Source organism: Asparagus officinalis, chromosome 8 (assembly GCF_001876935.1).
Source record: "Asparagus officinalis chromosome 8, Aspof.V1, whole genome shotgun sequence".
Lineage (NCBI taxonomy): Eukaryota > Viridiplantae > Streptophyta > Magnoliopsida > Asparagales > Asparagaceae > Asparagus > Asparagus officinalis.
Window position 1 is genome coordinate 126166796 of NC_033801.1, and position 21282 is coordinate 126188077.

Below are 21282 nucleotides of genomic sequence, written 5' to 3' on the forward strand. Positions count from 1 at the left end.
TCTTCTACAGGCCGTATTTTGCTCCTGTTGTATGTTGATGATATGATCATTACAGGTGATGATATTGATGGTATCGCAGATTTAAAATCTACCTTGTCTCGTTGCTTTGATATGAAAGACTTAGGTTCTCTACGGTACTTCTTAGGTATCGAGGTAGCTTCTTCGGAGAAGGGTTATCTTCTCTCTCAGTCTAAATATACTGCTGATATTATTGAGCGAGCCCACCTGACAGATACTCGTACTGTTGATTCCCCACTTGAGTTGAATGCTCGCTATGTTCCTACCGATGGTACTCCTCTTGCAGATCCCACCCTATATCGTTCAGTTGTTGGAAGCCTAGTATATCTGACTATTACTCGCCCCGATATTGCTTATGCTGTTCACATCGTTAGTCAATTTGTTTTCTCTCCTACATCTGTACATTGGGCTGCTGTTATACGCATTCTGCGTTATCTCTGGGGCACCCTTTATCAGAGTCTTTTGTTCCCATCAACCTCGTCCTTGGAGCTTCGTGCTTTTTCTGATGCAGATTGGGCTGGTGACCCAACGGATCGGAAATCTACTACTGGTTACTGTGTATTTTTAGGTGATTCTCTCATCTCCTGGAAGAGTAAGAAACAAGATGTTGTTTCTCGCTCTTCAACTGAGGCAGAGTATCGTGCTATGGCTTCCACCACGTGTGAGATTGTATGGCTGCGTTGGTTATTAGCTGCTATGGGTGTACTTCTCTCTTCCCCCACACCGATGTACTGTGACAATAAGAGTGCTATTCAGATTGCGCACAACACAGTTTTTCATGAACGCAGCAAACACATTGAGATCGATTGTCATGTGACTCGTTATCATCTCCAGCAAGGGACTCTTTCTTTGCCCTTTGTTTCGTCCTCTATGCAGCTTGCAGATTTTTTCACAAAGGCTCATACCCTCCAACGTCATTGGTTCTTTGTTGGCAAACTCTCGATGCTTCTTGCTGCCCCATCGCGAGTTTGAGGGGGATGTTAGCATATATTTGTGTATTATATCAGTTAGCCCTCAAGGGCATTTTGGTCTTTTCCTAGCTAGCCATGTTTTCTATATATATGCCTTTTATGCTTGTAAAACCTAAGCTTTTAGCTCAGACTCTCCTTTTTACATATGGATGCGGCTGCTCCTCTTGTTCTTCCATTGTTATTCTTTTGAGTGTATGATTATTGAATCTAACAGAAATGAACAAAAGTTGTGCTTTCTTCAGGTGCGAATCTGTGCATTGAGAACATGTACTGAACACTGTAAGCCATGAGGGCTACGTTAGTTTCTCTATTGTTCTTGTTCACAGGTTTTTTTAAATGCTCCAATTAGAAGTAATTGGATCATAATTGGTAGAGAAAGAGGACTAAGTGAGAATCTCTAATTGATAGAAAACATGATCGGAAACAAATAAGAAGATAATTAAGAAGGATAGGATAACAATTAACCTAGTGGCAAATATAGTGCTAACTTAAACTGACCTTAAAGAATATGATTAAAGTCTTGCCCCAAAAGTTTTCTTAGGTGATGTTAGTGGGACTAAGTGAGAATCTCTATAAGAAAAAATTGTCTAGCCACACATTTGCCTGTTGTTGTGCTCGAGCTACTCAAATTAGTACCCGACATCAGCTCCGTTCATCTGTCAAATCTTGAGACAAGCATATAACCAATCACATTGCTACGACAACTGAAGAATATGATGCTGATTTTACCTTGCTTAGGGATGTGGTTAGGGGTGTACATTTGCCTTTGCTTACGGCTAATGGTCAGGCTAGCACGCTTGCCTAGTACTTTTATTGATCGCTAACGTTGTCGCGTTTGTTGATTAGTTTCTTTTCAGTTTTATGAGGACCAATGTGAGCTTTTTAACATACTGCAGCCTTCCAATCTTACATGGCCTATCATGTTCTTTTCGCAGATCAAAGATGGCTTTGCTGAAGGGAAAGATCTGGTGGTGACTGTTATGTCAGCTATGGGTGAAGAACAAATCTGTGCTCTGAAGGACATGTTGTGCGCAGCGGAAATTTCGGCAGAGTTTCTGGTGCACAATAAGAGAGAAAGATCGATAAGAATTCTTGTTTCTCAAAGGGAACAAGAATCTGAAGCCTAATATCCCATCAAAGTGGGATATTAGCTCTTCCTCTCGTCAGCTCTAGGACTGCGCGTCGAGGGATCCTAAAAACTATTACAATGGCCACAAACTCAAACAACCAATTTTACGTGGTTCGGCAAACTGCCTACGTCCACGGGGCAAGGAGGGGGAGATCTACTATTAAAGAGAAAAATCTAATATCCCATCAAAGTGGGATATTAGCTCTTCCTCTCGTCAGCTCTAGGACTGCGCGTCGAGGGATCCTAAAAACTATTACAATGGCCACAAACTCAAACAAACTAATTTTACGTGGTTCGGCAAACTGCCTACGTCCACGGGGCAAGGAAGGGGGATCTACTATTAGAGAGAAAAAGAATACAAATGGGTTTACAACTCTCACAATTTAAACCCTCAAATAACTCTCAAATCTCAAAAGGGATACCCAAAAGAAAAAGTCTCAAAAGCCGTACAAAAGACTTTTTTTCTCTTTCTCCCCTCTGCCTCCGCACTGTACCCTCTCCAAAAGAGAACTCAGCTGTAATACCCCAACCCTTGAGAGGGTGATGTGATTAGTATTGATAGATTTGATAGGAATACTCATACCATCAAGATGCATCTTCTTTTCGGGAACCCAATTCTTAGAAACTCCAAAGTTAAGCGTGCTTGGCCTGGAGAAATTCTAGGATGGGTGACCCCCTGGGAAGTTTTCCAGGGAGCACGCGAGTGAGGACAAAACGTGCTGAAAAGACATGTGGTGGTTTGTGAGGCCAGTCCATCAGATCTAATAGCGTACCGACTCCGGATTCTGGTGCGGGGCGTTACATTCATAGCGGCCAAAATTCATGATTTCTTATGCTATATAGCCCATAATTGTTTTCCATTTTTAGTTGATTTGACCCATTGTCAAATAACCTTGCAGGAGGCCAAATTTCATTTTTTTCATGAGTCATAATCCTTGGTATTTTGTATTTTTAATCATTACGACTCATTGGAAAATAATTTTGCAGAGGCTAATATTCATGATTTCATGAGCCATATAACACAATTTTTCCATCTTTAGTTGTTTTGACATTGGTCACTAATTTTGTGTAGGCCAAAATTCACGATTTCGTGAGCTATATAACCTATGATTTTTTGCCTTTTTTAGTCATTTGGATCAGTTGACAAATAATTTTGCAGAGTAAAAAATTCAAAATTTCATGAGTTATAACCCACAATGTTTTGTCATTTTTAGTCATTTTGACCTTTTGGCATATAATATCATGGAGTCAAACTATCACGACCTTGTGAGCTATAACCTATAATTTTATGGTCATTTTTAGTTATTTTGAGTCATTGGCAAATAATTTTTAGAGGCAAAAATTCATGATTTCTTGATCTATAACCCACGATTTTTACCTTTATAAGTATTTTTGACCTGCTAGCAAATAAGTCCAGTGAGGTCAATTCACGATATCGTGAGCTATAACCCACGATTTATGGCTATTTTTAGTCGTTCCAGCCCATCAGCAAATAATTTTGTGGAGGCACAGATTTAGGATTTTGTGAGCTATAATGCACGTTTTTTGACCATTTGTAGTTATTTTGACAACAAGTTCGAACCCTTGATGTCTCTGTGTAGTATACCCTTCTCGTGGCAGTGTCTCAGGCCAGCTAACAACTGTTGCATGTAACACTTAACCTGCGTTGACGATGTAAATGATTTTACATAAACGAAACTAAAGACGATCAAGGGCCGAAAATCTACAGGAATATCTGTCAGAGTAGTGAAGAACCTGAGGTTCCGTTAGCCTTCCCCCGGGACGAGAGATGACCGTTGCCAAGTCAGAGTGCATAAATTCAAAGACCAAGTAGAGGCTGTATTGCATTCTAGAAGTGGCAAGGCCTTCAAGCTTAACGATATTCGGATGGTCCAGCTTCTGCAGGATCATGATTTCCCTTGCCATGAACCTTATGCTCTCAGTTTCTGACGTATCGAATCGAACCTTCTTTAAAGCAACTATCTTTCCAGTGTCGCGATCTCGGGCTTTGTACACATTGCTATAAGTTCCTTGGCCTACCTGCGCGAGTATATATGCAAAATGATCCTAGCTCAGGCGAGGGAGGGAATCTTGAAAATTTCAAAAAAGGTGACAGAGTAGCGCATACGCCGATACCTATAACGCAAGTCATAAGCAAAATGAGAAGGATACCTTATCGAGCTTGACGAAGGCATCAGCGCTGCGGGGCACCAGTCCAGCAAGAACCTCGGTGGAACGTTATCAGCGAGCCACTTGGGCATCCGTCACGACCCGCCTCCTCCACAGCGACGGGAGGCTCCTCCTCGGTAATCACCCCTGCTGACCTTACTCTCTGCACACCAGTACCAATATTCATCGGCTTCCGCGGTCCGGTCAGGGTTCTTGCCGTCGGCTGAGGCCGGCTGGGCCTGGCGGCGCGGGCGCGGGGACGTACCCGCTCCGGAGCTTCATCTTGTCGAGGCCGCCCGCTGGTGCCTGACGGGGACGAGGGCCTCGCCTGGACGCAGCCCATTTCCGATCAGTTTCGGAGACGAAAATGGGTTTTTTTAGTTCTTGGAAGTGAGCTTGGCATGCATGACAAAACAGAACGGCCGGCCGAGGACGGCTGTGGACGATTGGAATCTGACGCCTCCGGACTAATTAACTAGTTAATGTGCGAACTGACTTTCTATTTTATATTTGATTAGTTCGCATTTTATTAATTATTAAGGTGCCCCGTAACTAAATTTTCTTATAAAATATTATTTATGGGGTTCACTCGGTAACGAGCTGTGATTGGTAATTGGGAGGTGCTACAGGCACACTACCGGACATACCCTCCGCCATACTCCCTCCCTTGCTACAGTAGCAGGAGAGGGAGTGTGGCTGAAGAGGGAGTGTGGCTGAGGGTTACTCCCTCCCTTGCTACAGTAGCAGGAGAGGGAGTGTGGCTGAAGAGGGAGTGTGGCTGAGGGTGTGTCCGGTGGTGTGCCTCTATCATTTTTCTTGATAATTTTCAGAGGTTCTCCGTAACCAATGATGTAGAGCGTCCCTACTCATCGTCGTAAGAAACTGCAAACTCAGTTGTAATATTTCTTCCGCTGCAAGATCGAATCCTGCAGCTTTTCCACTTCGATGTGCATGAGGATGCGCCAACAACCGCAGGTGCAGCACCTGAGAAAGGCGGGGCGAGTTTCTTTAGTTTGGTACTGTGCGTTGTTTGGTTTGCACAACTTTTCGTCCTCGCGACTTACAATAATTCATTTTAAAGGGCATCACATAAAAACAGTGCAAAAGTTACGCACGTGCTAACTACCATTTAACGCCAACAGAATTTCTGTCTAACGTTGCTGGTATTTTCGTTCTCTTTAGATTTACGACCCGACGAAGAAACGGGAGCGGTGCAAAAATTCATAGGGATTATAGTTGTTAATTAGATAATTCCTTCTCATTCAATTTTGACATTCTCAGAAAGCTTTTTTGTAGTTTTTTTAATGTAATTTTCTGAGGAGTGAACTATATATATCGATATCCTATTGATTAAGTACCTCTGCCTTTTTTTTGAAATGGAGATGTTGTTGGAAAAAAGAGGAGAAGATTTTACTACATATTATTCATAATCTGAAAGTACCTTTTTATAGGCTTACAAAACAACTTAATCACCATAAAAATCTAAACTAATTTCAGATTTATTAGCAACTACTCCACTAACATAATAACAACCAAAGACTGAAATTTTAGCTAAAAAAAAAAAAAAAACAGAAAAAATCAGCCAAATATCAAATCTTTGAATCAGTCTTCAGCATTCCCCCTTGATTCAAAGTTTCTTGTCATTCCTCTTGAATCTTCATAGAACACTTCTCTCCATAATCTTGTAAAGCACTTCTCTTTACTTTGTGATGCACTTCTCATCTCTATCTTGTTGATGCACATAATCACCAACATTCTCTTAAAGGAGCACATCTCTCCACAAATATTGATAGAGCACATGTCTCAATCTCTCCATGGTGCACATCTCACCATGATTCCTAGAATAAAATTTTTTCTTCAACTGCTTGTGCCATGTTTGCTTGTTCTTCACTATTATATCGACAATATTTTTGGATATGACCAAATCTCTTACATTTGTGACATTGAGGTTTTCCTTTATGCCAACAATAAGTCTTGGCTAATAAGGCTTCTTCAATTTTTTTTACCATTTTCTTCCTCCCTCATTGATCTCCTTTGGTCTACGGCACTGAGGGCATTGACTAAATCCACTAGAGTTACTTTGGATAGGTCTTTAGAATCTTCAAGTGAGGAAATTTTGGACTCATACCTTTCGGGAACAGTCACTAAAATCTTATCAACCACTCTTTCATTTAAAAATATTTCACCAAGCAATCTAATTTTATTGACAATGGCCATAAGCTTACCGACATACTCTTTGATGGTCTCACCTTTCTTCATCTTTTGCATCTGAAATTCCCTTTTGAGATTCAGAACTTGCATCAATTTTGTTTGATCGTTGTCCTTGAAGTCTTCCTTTAGCATCTCCCACGCTTCCTTAGGTGATTCACAAGTCATTATACTTGTGAAGATTCCGTCCGACACGGCCGAATGAATACAAGAGAGGGCTTTTGGCTTCTTTGCTTTTTCTTCGTCGTGTTTCTTGATTTGTTTTACAGTTGGATTTTGTGGAAGAGGGGTCGGCTCATAGTCACCCTCAACAACCTCCCATAAACTCAAAACTTTCAAATGGGATTTCATCTTGATAGCCCAAGATTGATAATTGTCTCCATTGAGGATGGGGTATGAAAGCGATAAATTGTTGAATGCCATTAAAAATAAAGGTTGATCACTATATTTTTTTCAATCCTCACAAACCAAAGAAAACTGGTGCTCTGATACCATGTTGGAAAAAAGAGGGAGAAGATTTTGCTACATATTATTCATAAACTGAAAGTGTCTTTTTATAGGCTTACAAAACAACTTAATCACCATAAAAATCTAAACTAATTTCAGATTTATTAGCAACTACTCCACTAACAAAATAACAACCAAAGATCAAAATTTTAGCTAACAAATTAAAAAACAAAAAAAATCAGCAAAATATCCAATCTTTGAATCAGTCTTCAACATTCCCACTTGATTCGAAGTTTCTTGTCATTCCTCTTGAATCTTCATAGAGCACTTCTCTCCATAATCTTGTAAAACACTTCTTTTTTACTTTGTGATGCACTTCTCATCTCTATCTTGTTGATGCACATAATCACCAACATTCTCTTAAAGGAGCACATCTCTCCACAAATATTGATAGAGCACTTGTCTCAATATCTCCATGGTGCACATCTCACCATGATTCCTAGAATAAAATTTCTTCTTCAACTGCTTGTGCCATGTTTGCTTGTTCTTCACCATTATATCGACAATATTTTTGGATATGACCAAATCTCTTGCATTTGTGACATTGAGGTTTTCCTTTATGCCAACAATCCTTCTCCTCATAGCCAAGTTTCTTACAATTGTTGCATTGGACGCCTTTGCCTTTCCCTTTTGAAGATGAAGTCTTGGGTAATAAGGCTTCTTCAAAATTTTCACCATTTTCTTCCTCTCTCATTGATCTCCTTGGTCTTCGGCACTGAGGGCATTGACTAAATCCACTAGAGTTATTTTGGATAGGTCTTTAGAATCTTCAAGTGAGGAAATTTTGGACTCATACCTTTCGGGAACAGTCACTAAAATCTTATCAACCACTCTTTCATTTAAAAATGTTTCACCAAGCAATCTAATTTTATTGACAATGGCCATAAGCTTACCGACATACTTTTTGATGGTCTCACATTTCTTCATCTTTTGCATCTGAAATTTCCTTTTGAGATTCAGAACTTGCATCAATTTTGTTTGATCGTTGTCCTTGAACTCTTCCTTTAGCATCTCCCATGCTTCCTTAGGTGATTCACAAGTCATTATACTTATGAAGATTCCGTCCGACACGGCCGAATGAATACAAGAGAGGGCTTTTGGCTTCTTTGCTTTTTCTTCGTCGTGTTTCTTGATTTGTTTTAGGGTTGGATTTTGTGGAAGAGAGATCGGCTCATAGTCACCCTCAACAACCTCCCATAAACTCAAAGCTTTCAAATGTGATTTCATCTTGATAGCCCAAAATTGATAATTATCTCCATTGAGGATGTGGTATGGAAGCGAAAAATTGTTGGATGCCACTAAAAACAAAGGTTGATCACTCTATTTTTTTAAATCCTTACAAACCTAAGAAAACTGGTGCTCTGATACCATGTTGGAAAAAAGAGGGAGAAGATTTTGTTAGAATGAGGTGTAGATCAAACCTCATTTCCGATGAGGAGCGCCGGCGAGGAGCTCCGACGAGCTCGATGTCGACGCAGGCGAAGCTGGAGGCGTAGCCCAGGTGAGCTTCGATGGTCGCAGGCGAGCTCGAGCTCTGCGTTCGAACCCTTTTTGACCTCGGTGTTTTGACGGTTCGAACTCTGCATCACAGGGATCCGACCTTTGCGTTTGGCGATGCCGACCTCTGCGTTCGGGGCCTCCGACCTTGGCGTCAAAGAGGGACGCTCGCGTGACAGGCTGTCGCCAGCCTGTCAATTCCGTCTATAAAAGCCCCTCCCCCGTCGACCTAGGGTTTCGGCTTTTTCCCCCCTTCCTCCGATTCGTCTCTGGCGGCGATTTTTTTTCCCTTTCGTTCTTCGTTTCTTTTTTTCTCCCACGCTCAGAGTTGGGATTTTGAGGGGAGATTAAAAGGGGATTTAAGAAGAGAGAGAGAGAGGGGATTAAAGAGAGAGAGAGAGATCATTAAAGAAGGGGTGCTTTATATTGTGGGGGTATTTATTTATTCTCAAGTGAGAATTGAAAGGGTTCATACCCTTTAATTATTAACACTGTAGCTACAGTGTTCATTTGAGAGATCTTATATTTGATCTGCTCTTATAATTGTAATTTCTTGTTTGATTAATAAGAAATTATCTGTGTGGCTCCCGAGGACGTAGGCAGTTGTCGAACCTCGTAAATATTGTGTACTTTTCTCTATAATGCGTTTCTGTTACATTAAGAAAAGAGGTATTAAATTCCTAACAACTGGTATCAGAGCGTGAAACGATCTAGAGGAAGTCAGATTCAAGTGGGAGCCATGGCCGCAGATGAAGGGAAAATAAGACTTGAAAAGTTTGATGGAACAGATTTCGGATTCTGGAAAATGCAGATAGAGGATTATCTGTATCAGAAAAATCTGTATCAACCACTATCGGGGAAGAAGCCAAATTCTATGAAGGCAGATGAGAGGAACCTTCTAGATAGACAAGCTCTCGGAGTTATCAGATTAACGTTGACTCGTAATGTTGCGTTCAACATAGCGAAGGAGAAGACCACGGCAGGTCTTATGGCAGCACTCTCAAACATGTATGAGAAGCCATCAGCCGCGAACAAAGTTCATTTGATGCGGCGGTTATTCAATCTGAAAATGGCGGAAGGCGCGTCAGTAGCACAACACCTCAATGAACTTAATACGGTTACAACCCAATTGAGTTCAGTTGAGATTGAGTTTGATGAGGAAGTTCGGGCGTTGATACTTTTGTCTTCCCTACCAGAGAGTTGGAACGCTACAGTCACAGCTGTGAGTAGCTCGTCGGGAAACAGTAAGTTGAAGTTCGACGACGTTCGTGATTTGGTTCTCAGTGAGGAGATCCGACGGAGAGAAACGGGTGAAGCTACAACCTCTTCAGTATTGCATACAGAATCAAGAGGTAGAAGGAGACGAAGGCAGAGGTGAATGTCACCTCCACTTCAGGAGGAGACGACGCATTGATATGCTCTTTGGAGAGCAAGGAGGAATCTTGGGTGTTAGATTCAGGAGCGTCGTTCCATGCTACCTCTCAGAAAGAATTCTTCGAAAAGTATAACCCCGAAAATCTTGGATACGTATATCTTGGTGATGATCAACCATGTGCTATTGTGGGCAAAGTCGTGGTGAAAATTAAGTTGAACGGGTCTGTATGGGAGCTGAAGGATGTTAGGCATATTCCCGACCTGAGAAAGAATTTAATATCCGTAGGCCAGTTGGCTGGCAAAGGATATACCACGACCTTCCATGGAGATGATTGGAAGATCTCAAAGGGCGCAATGACGATTGCCCGAGGCAGGAAGACTGGTACCCTGTATATGACAGCAGGTGCACGTTGTTTGATCTCAGTTGCAGCAGGCAATGAGACTTCAAAGCTGTGGCACCAGAGACTCGGTCATATGAGTGAAAAGGGGGTGAAAATCATGCACACAAAGGGAAAACTCCCAGGACTGCAGTCAGTGGAGATGGATATGTGTGAAGAATGTATACTTAGAAAGCAGAAGAGAGTCAGCTTTCAGACAAGTGGCAGAACCCCCAGGAAAGAGAAACTAGAGCTCGTTCACTCAGATGTTTGGGGACCAACAACCACCGCGCCCATTGGTGGAAAACACTACTTCGTGACTTTTATCGATGATCACTCTCGGAGAGTGTGGGTCTACTTTCTGAAGCATAAGTCAGAAGTATTTGAAGCTTTCAGGAGATGGAAAGCTATGGTCGAGAATGAGACCGGTCTGAGAATAAAGAAGCTCAGGACCGACAATGGCGGTGAGTATGAAGACACCGGATTCAAGAAGTTCTGCTATGAGCACGGGATCAGAATGGAGAGAACCGTGCCAGGCACGCCTCAGCAAAATGGTGTAGCTGAGCGGATGAACCGAACGTTGACAGAGAGAACCAGAAGCATTCGAGTACAGTCAGGCCTACCGAAGCAGTTCTGGGCAGAAACGGTCAACACAGCAGCTTACTTGATCAACCGAGGTCCATCGGTTCCATTGGAGCACAGAATACCAGAGGAGGTATGGTACGGAAAGGAGGTAAAACTCTCACATCTCAAAGTTTTCGGTTATGTAGCTTACGTGCATATTAGTGATCAAGGCAGGAATAAGCTTGATCCCAAGTCAAAGAAATGCACTTTCATCGGCTATGGTGAAGATGAGTTCGGCTACCGCATTTGGGACAACGAAAACAAGAAAGTGATCAGGAGCAGAGATGTAATATTCAACGAGAAGGTGATGTACAAGGACATGCACAAGACTGACGACTCAGAGAGCGAGTCCACATTTATAGATGCAGATGATGTCCCGAGTAACCTCTCGGAAGAACCCAATGCAGAAGATCCTCAGCCAAAAGAGCCTGTTGGACAAGATGGTGCGTAGGAGCCCGACGCACCAGCTCCGATATTAAGAAGATCTTCTCGTCCTCCTGTACCCAACAGGAGATATATGAACTATCTGTTGCTGACAGATGGTGGGGAGCCTGAAAGCTATGATGAAGCTTGTCAGTGTGGAGATGCGAGCAAGTGGGAGCTTGCCATGAAAGATGAGATGAAGTCTCTCATATCAAACCAAACGTGGGAACTAGCTGAGTTGCCCACGGGTAAGAAGGCACTCCACAACAAATGGTTCCAGAAGATATAAAGCCCGGCTAGTTGTCAAAGGTTTCCAGCAGAAGGAAGGAATTGACTACACCGATATTTTCGCTCCCGTGGTGAAGCTAAATACTATCAGGACCGTGATGAGTATTGTAGCAATTGAAGATCTTCATCTCGAGCAGTTAGACGTGAAGACGGCGTTTCTTCACGGAGATCTAGAAGAGGAGATATACATGCACCAGCCAGAAGGTTTCTCAGAAGAAAAGAAGAAGAACCTGGTGTGCAGACTCAAGAAGAGCTTGTATGGCCTGAAACAAGCCCCAAGACAGTGGTACAGAAAGTTTGACGGCTTCATGCACAAGGAAGGTTTTCAGAAGTGCAACGCCGACCACTGTTGCTACTTCAAAAGATATCAGTCCAGCTATATCATCCTACTGCTGTATGTTGATGATATGTTGGTTGCAGGTGCAGATATGGAGGATATCAAGAGTTGAAGCAGCAGCTGTCAAAGGAGTTTGACATGAAGGACTTGGGTCCAGCAAAGAAGATCCTTGGAATGCAAATCACGAGAGATAAGAAGAGAGGTCTCTTGCAGTTATCTCAGACAGAGTATATAAACCGTGTTTTGCAGAGATTTAATATGGGCAATGCCAAGCCTGTGAGCACACCCTTGGCCAGCCATTTTCGTCTATCGAGGGATCAGTCTCCTCAGTCAGAAGAAGAGAAAGAGAGTATGGCTCAGGTTCCTTACGCCTCAGCTATCGGAAGCTTGATGTACGCAATGGTCTGTACGAGATCAGACATTGGCCATGCAGTGGGAGTGGTCAGCCGGTTTATGTCGAATCCAAGAAAAGCTCATTGGGAAGCGGTTAAGTGGATTCTGAGATATCTACGAGGCACCACACAGAAGTGTTTGCACTTTGGTAAGGGAGAGGTAGAAGTGCAAGGGTACGTAGATGCAGACTTCGGCGGTGAAGTTGATCATCGAAGAAGCACCACCGGCTATGTATTCACCGTTGGAACTACAGCTGTTAGTTGGATGTCACAGGTACAGAAGATTGTTACCCTATCCACTACAGAAGCTGAGTACGTTGCAGTGACTGACGCCAGTAAAGAGATAATATGGCTTCAGGGTTTGTTGACAGAGCTGGGATTCAAACAGGAGAAGAATGTTTTGCACAGTGATAGTCAGAGTGCGATACACTTGGCGAAGAATTCAGCATTTCATTCTAGAACGAAACATATTGCGCTTCGGTACCACTTCATCAGATCCCTGTTGGAAGATGACCAGACATGTTAACAAAGACGGTGACTGTTCAGAAACTGGAGTTGTGCGCAACTTCAGTTGGCCTTCATGTATAGATGATGAGGGCGGAGCCACACAGAAAAGGAGCTTGATGAGATAGCCTGTTGACGGCGGTTTGATCTCCAAGTGGGAGATTGTTAGAATAGGGTGTAGATCAAACCTCATTTCCGATGAGGAGCGCCGGCGAGGAGCTCCGACGAGCTCGATGTCGACGCAGGCGAAGCTGGAGGCGTAGCCCAGGTGAGCTTCGATGGTCGCAGGCGAGCTCGAGCTCTGCGTTCGAACCCTTTTTGACCTCGGCGTTTTGACGGTTCGAACTCTGCGTCACAGGGATCCGACCTCTGCGTTTGGCGATGCCGACCTCTGCGTTCGGGGCCTCCGACCTTGGCGTCAAAGAGGGACGCTCGCGTGGTTGGCGACAGGCTGTCGCCAGCCTGTCAATTCCGTCTATAAAAGTCCCTCCCCCGTCGACCTAGGGTTTCGGCTTTTTCCCCCTTCCTCCGATTCATCTCTGGCGGCGATTTTTTTCCCTTTCGTTCTTCGTTTCTTTTTTTCTCCAGCGCTCAGAGTTGGGATTTTGAGGGGAGATTAAAAGGGGATTTAAGAAGAGAGAGAGAGAGAGAGGGGATTAAAGAGAGAGAGAGAGATCATTAAAGAAGGGGTGCTTTATATTGTGGGGGTATTTATTTATTCTCAAGTGAGAATTGAAAGGGTTCATACCCTTTAATTATTAACACTGTAGCTACAATGTTCATTTGAGAGATCTCATTTTTGATCTGCTCTTATAATTGTAATTTCTTGTTTGATTAATAAGAAATTATCTGTGTGGCTCCCGAGGACGTAGGCAGTTGCCGAACCTCGTAAATCTTGTGTACTTTTCTCTATACTGCGTTTCTGTTGCATTAAGAAAAGAGGTATTAAATTCCTAACAGATTTTGTTACATATTATTCATAAACTGAAAGTGCCTTTTTATAGGCTTACAAAACAAGTTAAGCACCATAAAATCTAAACTAATTTTAGATTTATTAGCAACTACTCCACTAACAAAATAACAACCAAAGATCAAAATTTTAGCTAACAAATTAAAAAATAGAAAAAATTAGCAAAATATCAAATCTTTGAATCAGTCTTCAACAGATGTTATGTAGCCTGAGAGTACTTTAACCTTTCTGGGCCTTGAAAGTTTTTAGAAGATATTGCATAATTTTAGAAACTACGTTAGCATGGATTATTTCCTGGTAATCCCGACTCGTGTCACATTAGATCAGTTGGAGGTTAGATAACATCAGGTGCAGTTTGAATTTTGAGTCAGGTTTGAAGACCATTACAAAACAGAATGGTCGGGTAATGTGGTGAATTTTAGAAAAGAAATACGTATCTCATATATATATTAACGTGATTAAGTATGATAGAGTAACAACTAGACTAAGAACTAATGAAGGAGAGACTAAGTCATTTCCTATAACCATAAGTTTACATCAAGGGTCAGTCTTAAGCCCTTATCTTTTTGCTTTAGTTATGGACGAGTTTACAAGACATTCATGATGAAGTGTCATGGTGTATGTAATTTGCTAATGACATAGTATTAGTTGATGAGAGTAGAATACATATAATTTCTAAAGTAGAAAAGTAGATACATGCTCTTGAAACTAAAGCTTTTAGAATTAGTAGAATAAAAACAGAATACATAGAATGTATTTTTAGTAAAACTAGGAAAAAAAGAAAAGAGCCTATAGTATATATTGATGATAAAAAAATATCTAAAAGCAACCAATTTTACTTTTTAGGATCAGTCATTTGGTATATATGATGGTGAGATTGAGGATGATGGTGTCGGTCAAATCAAATTGGAATAGCTTTGGGAGTCTTGTGTGATCATAGAATACCTATTAGACTTAAGGGAAAACTCTATAGAATAGTTATAAGGCCAACAAAATTTTATGGATCAGAATGTTGGATAATTAAAAAATAATATGTGTAAACAATGAGTGTAGCAGAAATGAGAATGTTGAGATAGTCTTGTGGTTATACACTAAAAGATAGAATAAGAAATGAGTGCGCTTATAGTAAATTAGTGGTTGCTCCTATAGATAATAAAATGAGAGAGAATCGATTAAGGTGGTATGGTCATGTACAATGTATATCTCTTAGTGCATTGGTTAGGAGAAGTTATAATATTATAGTTAATGGAGCGCAAAGAGATCCAGAGGAAGACCTAGAAGGACTCGTTGGAAATAATTAAGAAGGATATGGTCATGATTAGCTTAACAGAGGAGATGATTAATAATAGAACAGAATGGAAGAATAGGATTCATGTAGCCGACCCCCAAACACTTGGGATAGAGACTTTATTGTTGTTGTTGTTTATTCGAAATATTTGGATATGTTAGTCATATAGTTGCAATAGTTTTAATCCTTTAGTTAATGGATTGAAGATTAAGTTTGATGATCATGAAATATAATCTTAGCTTTTCAAATGTATTGAACATATTAACGAACTCACTTGTGTCATATGAACTATATTTTTTCAATATTATCTGGTTTTCTCATATCCGTTTTATATATGCAAGTATATATTATCATATTTTAATAGATATGGATATGAGCTTTTCTTACCGAGGCATATTTGTATTCATATCTGTGATTGGTAAGTAGATACAGACATGATAATTGATAAGTATTGTATGGCATCCGAGCAGTTTGCACTCCTGTGCACAACCATTCGAACTTTGAAGTTATTTTAAGCTAGGAACTAGAGATCTTGTTAAGTGTGTCCCTCAATGCGCTTGACTAGTATACAGCTAATAAGACACACACCCAGACTTGTATAGTTTAGATCATCAATATATTCAGATCGTAACGATATTGTGACACACGTCGTCCATACAATCTTTTATGATCTATACGTGTTAATGATCTATCCTATGGTTATATCTATACGTGTTAATGATCTATCCTATGGCTACGAATGTTTGACTTTAATGTAGAACATCAACAAAACATCAGTCAAAATTGAAATACAAAATCCACATTTAGTCTCTATATTATGTATGCGTGTAAGAGAGGATAGAGTCTTTAGGCCAGCCTCGCCTCTCCTCAAATCAAAACATTCACAGTTTTCAGAACATAGCATGCAGGCAACTTCAATTGGTTGTCCCCCATTCTATCCTCCTCTTATCGATCACCTCTTTATAAGTCACCATTGCCTTCCTTCCTACATTTACTGGCTTCCTGCAATCTTAGCCATAATAGTTAGTGCCATTCATCCTCATTAATATCACCGCAAAGAATTGAATTGTGGACGTTTAACTTCTGATTTAACTGTAAAAACACAGCTTCAAAATCTCATTTCTACCATTTCGTTTATTATAAAAATCACAGTCATTATAATTTTACATAATGTAAAGTTGCAAACCATGTTTATCCACAGAACAATATACGCACTAAACAATATATGGTTTTGATTAAATTAGACCCTCCTCTGTACACAGATAGAGCATGCCAGTGCAAGAAGAAGTATTCGAACACTCGTTAAGCTTCCTAAATGCGCTTCGCTCTTCCTTATAGGAGTCGCTTGCAAATTAATAAACCTTTACAAATTATGTTTCACATACTTATAATCTTTAAACTATTTTATTAGTACTTACACTGCTTGAAACTCACTCAACATTACTTAACTTCGACTTTTAGGTAGAATGAGAGTAGAATTTATTAATAATTTACAATTTTACATGAAATAAATGACTGCATGATTATAGTAAATACTAAACAGATTGTGATGAATTGGAGAAGTGAACTCTTTTTTAAAGCCAGAGGGCATCCAAACCCCCTACACCTTCTTCTATAAATACTCCACACTCCCTCACTGCACCTCCTCTCGCTATCACCTCATCCTCTACCGCACAACACAACGATGTCTCGTCCATCTGCAAAACTGGCCTTGCTGCTCACGGCGGCGCTGGTGGCTCCCCCTCAGCGAGCGGCCGCGACCTCATGCATGACGGTCTACAGCTCCCTGTACCCCTGTATCTGTGAGTTGTAATCAGTCCAAGGATTGTTAGTTAGTAGAATTCTAGTTAGAATAGAATACTAGTTAGTAGATAGTTTTCTAGTTATTGGATAAGATTAGAGTTGTAATCTTAATCCTATATATATGTAAACCATATTGATGAGTTATGTAGAACGTGAATAAAAGAAATCAAAAAGGTTCCTGCTCCATCTGTTCGTTCTCTCCTCTCTCTGTTTTGTTCGGTCATTAGCAAGTGCAGGTTTGTTTTCTTCCCTGCAGTCACTCCATCATCAATCCTTCGGCCACATCAACAGGAGCAGAGACAAACAATTCCCTGCAGCAAATCCTTTGTGTTCTTTGGTGTTCGGTTCCTAAAAAAATCAGCCAGGGAAGTTTTTGTCTTTCAGGTTTTTATAAAAGCTTACAACTTTGATACTTGGGCCGATCCTACTTCAAAACCAACAAGTGGTATCAGAGCGGTGTATGCCTAAGTACCAACCAAGATCTGAAGAGATGACGAGTTCGGAGAAGATGACGACCAAGGTGGGTTCGCTCACTCTTCAATCCCCGACGCTATCAAGGGATAACTATGCTTCGTGGGCAATCAAGATGAAAGTCTACATGAAGGCTCAAGACGTGTGGGATGCCATTGAGCCCGCGGCAGGCGCGTCCGTGGAACACAGGAAGGATCAGATGGCGTTGGCGGCCATCTACCAGGGGATTCCTGAAGAGACTTTGATGGTGATTGCAGAGAAGCAAACGGCAAAGGAGGCATGGGAGACGTTGAAAACAATGCATCTAGGAGCGGATCGTGTGAGGAACGCGAAGGTGCAGACCTTGAAGTCCGAGTTCGAACTTCTCCGGATGAAGGAGAATGACAACGTCGACGATTTTTCGACGAAGTTGACAGGAGTCGTCAACAAGATCCGGGCTTTAGGCGGCGAGATGGAGGAGAACTACGTCGTCAGAAAGCTACTTCGGGCGGTACCGGAGAGATTCCTTACTATCGTCTCCACGATTGAACAGTTCGGGGACATCGACGACATGACACTCGAGGAGGCGATCGGGCGCCTCAAAGCCCACGAGGAGAGGGCACGTGTTTTTCGAAACAACGTCGATGATCACCTATTGTTGACGCATGCGGAGTGGCAAGCAAGGAGCAAGAAGAACGGCGGAGGCTTCCTCTCAACACCTACAACCAATGATGGCAGCGGTCGAGGACGAGGTCGCGGGGCCGGTCGTGGGCGTGGCCGTGGCCAAAGAGGCCGAGGCGGACAGCAGTACCACGGCAGCGGACAGCAGTACCACGGAGGCCGCGGAGGGGAGCACGGCGGCCAGGCAGGCCGAGGCGGCTTCGGCGGCAGAGGAGGACGTCCAGGAGGTGGTTTCGGCCATGGTGGTGCAGCTCGCCAGGAGGGGGAGAGTAGCACAAGCGGTGGTCGAGACAAGTCCAACATTAAATGCTTCAATTGCGGAGTATACGGGCACTTTCAGTCGGAGTGTCACAAGCAACGCCGCAACCACGAACAGGAGGCTCATCTCACCCGTGCATATGACGAGGAGCCAACCTTGATGATGGCTATGTTAGAAGAATCGTCAAGTGCTATTTTGCTTAATGAGGAGAAGGTGGTGCCGGATTTACTTACAGCGGGGGAGGCACAAGTTGCCAACGACGTTTGGTACCTCGACAACGGAGCTAGCAATCACATGACCGGCCACCGAGACAAGTTCAAGGAGCTCGACGAAAACATCAAGGGAACCGTCAAGTTTGGTGATGGATCCGCGGTAGAGATCAAGGGGAAAAGCTCAATCCTCTTTCAGTGCAACAACGGCGATCAAAGGCTACTACCTGAGGTATATTATATTCCAAGTTTGAAATCTAACATTATTAGCCTTGGTCAGATGACTGAAGATGGGAGTAAGGTTGTTATTGCTGACGAGTACCTGAGGGTGTTTGATAGGAACAGTGCTCTCTTGATGAGGGTGACTCGTTCAACTAACCGATTGTACAGGATAGAGTTAAAGACTTGCAAGCCGGCGTGTTTGATGGCGAACATTAACGATCCAGCTTGGTTATGGCATGCTCGCCTTGGGCATGTCAATTTCTTCGCCCTCAAGATGATGACTGATAAGAGGATGGCTTCCGGGTTGCCGAAGATCTTGCACCCGAACCAACTATGCGAAGGATGCCTCGTCGCTAAGCAAGCAAGACTGCCGTTCCCTTCGCAAGCAAACTTCAGAGCTCAGAGGCCGCTGGAATTACTACATGCTGACCTATGTGGTCCTATCACCCCATCCACACTTGCGGGTAACAGCTACTTCCTTCTTATTGTTGATGATTTCAGCCGATGGATGTGGGTATACATGTTGAAGGCCAAGAGTCAAGCTTGTGAAACCTTCAAGAAGTTCAAAACAGAGGTTGAGAATGCATGTGACCACAAGGTGAAGACATTGAGGACGGATCGTGGTGGCGAATTCTTGTCGAAGGAATTCACAAAACTGTGTGAAGACTACGGCATCAAACGTCATCTCACTGCACCGTACACCCCGCAGCAAAACGGTGTAGTGGAGAGGCGTAATCGCACGGTGATGGACATGGCAAGAAGCCTACTTAAGAGCATGCATATGCCCGGAACGATGTGGGGCGAAGCGGTTAGACACGCGGTGTACATACTCAACCGACTACCAACCAAGGCATTGCACGACCACACACCCTACGAAGCTTGGTTTGGTAAGAAACCCCACCTAGAACACTTGAGAGTTTTTGGATGTATGGCGCATGTGAAGATTGCAGGTCCTTCTCATAAGAAACTCGACGACCGGAGCACGCCAATGGTGTATATTGGGGTAGAAGAAGGAAGCAAAGCACATCGCCTCTACGACCCTCAACACGGCAGAATTCATGTCAGCAGGGATGTCGTGTTCGAGGAAGGAAAAGAACGGGCACTTTCAGTCGGAGTGTCACAAGCAACGCCGCAACCATGAACAGGAGGCTCATCTCACCCGTGCATATGACGAGGAGCCAACCTTGATGATGGCTATGTTAGAGGAATCGTCAAGTGCTATTTTGCTTAATGAGGAGAAGGTGGTGCCGGATTTACTTACAGCGGGGGAGGCACATGTTGACAACAACACTTGGTATCTTGACAACGGAGCTAGCAATCACATGACCGGCCACCGAGACAAGTTCAAGGAGCTCGACGAGAACATCAAGGGAACCGTCAAGTTTGGTGATGGATCCGCGGTAGAGATCAAGGGGAAAGGCTCTATCCTCTTTCAGTGCAACAACGGCGATCAAAGGCTACTACCTGAGGTATATTATATTCCAAGTTTGAAATCTAACATTATTAGCCTTGGTCAGATGACTGAAGATGGAAGCAACGTTGTTATTTCTGGTGAGTTCCTGAGGGTGTTTGATAGGAACGGTGCTCTCTTGATGAGGGTGACACGTTCAACTAACCGATTGTACAGGATAGAGTTAAAGACTTGCAAGCCGGCGTGTTTGATGGCGAACATTAACGATCCAGCTTGGTTATGGCATGCTCGCCTTGGGCATGTCAATTTCTTCGCCCTCAAGATGATGACTGATAAGAGGATGGCTTCCGGATTGCCAAAGATCTTGCACCCGAATCAACTATGCGAAGGATGCCTTGTCGCCAAGCAAGCAAGACTGCCGTTCCCTTCGTAAGCAAACTTCAGAGCTCAGAGGCCGCTGGAATTACTACATGCTGACCTATGTGGTCCTATCACCCCATCCACACTTGCGGGTAACAGCTACTTCCTTCTTATTGTTGATGATTTCAGCCGATGGATGTGGGTATACATGTTGAAGGCCAAGAGTCAAGCTTGTGAAACCTTCAAGAAGTTCAAAACAGAGGTTGAGAATGCATGTGACCACAAGGTGAAGACATTGAGGACGGATCGTGGTGGCGAGTTCTTGTCAAAGGAGTTCACCAAGTTTTGTGAAGACTACGGCATCAAGCGTCATCTCACTGCACCGTACACCCCGCAGCAAAACGGTGTAGTGGAGAGGCGTAATCGCACGGTGATGGACATGGCGAGGAGCCTACTTAAGAGCATGCATATGCCTGGAACCATGTGGGGCGAAGCGGTTAGGCACGCGGTGTACATCCTCAACCGACTACCAACCAAGGCGTTGCACGACCACACACCCTACGAAGCTTGGTTTGGTAAGAAACCCCACCTAGAACACTTGAGAGTTTTTGGATGTATGGCGCATGTGAAGATTGCAGGTCCTTCTCACAAGAAACTCGACGATCGGAGCATGCCAATGGTGTATATTGGGGTAGAGGAAGGAAGCAAAGCGCATCGCCTATACGACCCTCAACATAACAAGATACGTGTCAGCAGGGATGTCGCGTTTGAGGAAGGAAAAGAGTGGGAATGGAGCGCCGATGGAGTCGAA

The 21282-nt window shown here is 42.9% G+C and overlaps 2 protein-coding genes across 2 annotated transcripts; one reads left to right on the forward strand and one right to left on the reverse strand.

The window, feature by feature from the left end:
• Window positions 5753-6918, reverse strand: LOC109821884. The gene is made up of 2 exons (XM_020388041.1): window positions 6294-6918; window positions 5753-5838 (listed from the first exon to the last, which is right to left on the reverse strand). The coding sequence occupies exons 1-2, from the start codon at window positions 6916-6918 to the stop codon at window positions 5753-5755; spliced, it is 711 nt and encodes a 236-aa protein (XP_020243630.1).
• Window positions 17370-20544, forward strand: LOC109821885. Its single transcript, XM_020388042.1, has 2 exons — window positions 17370-18377; window positions 19837-20544. Exons 1-2 carry the CDS (start codon window positions 17370-17372, stop codon window positions 20542-20544), a joined length of 1716 nt encoding a protein of 571 aa, XP_020243631.1.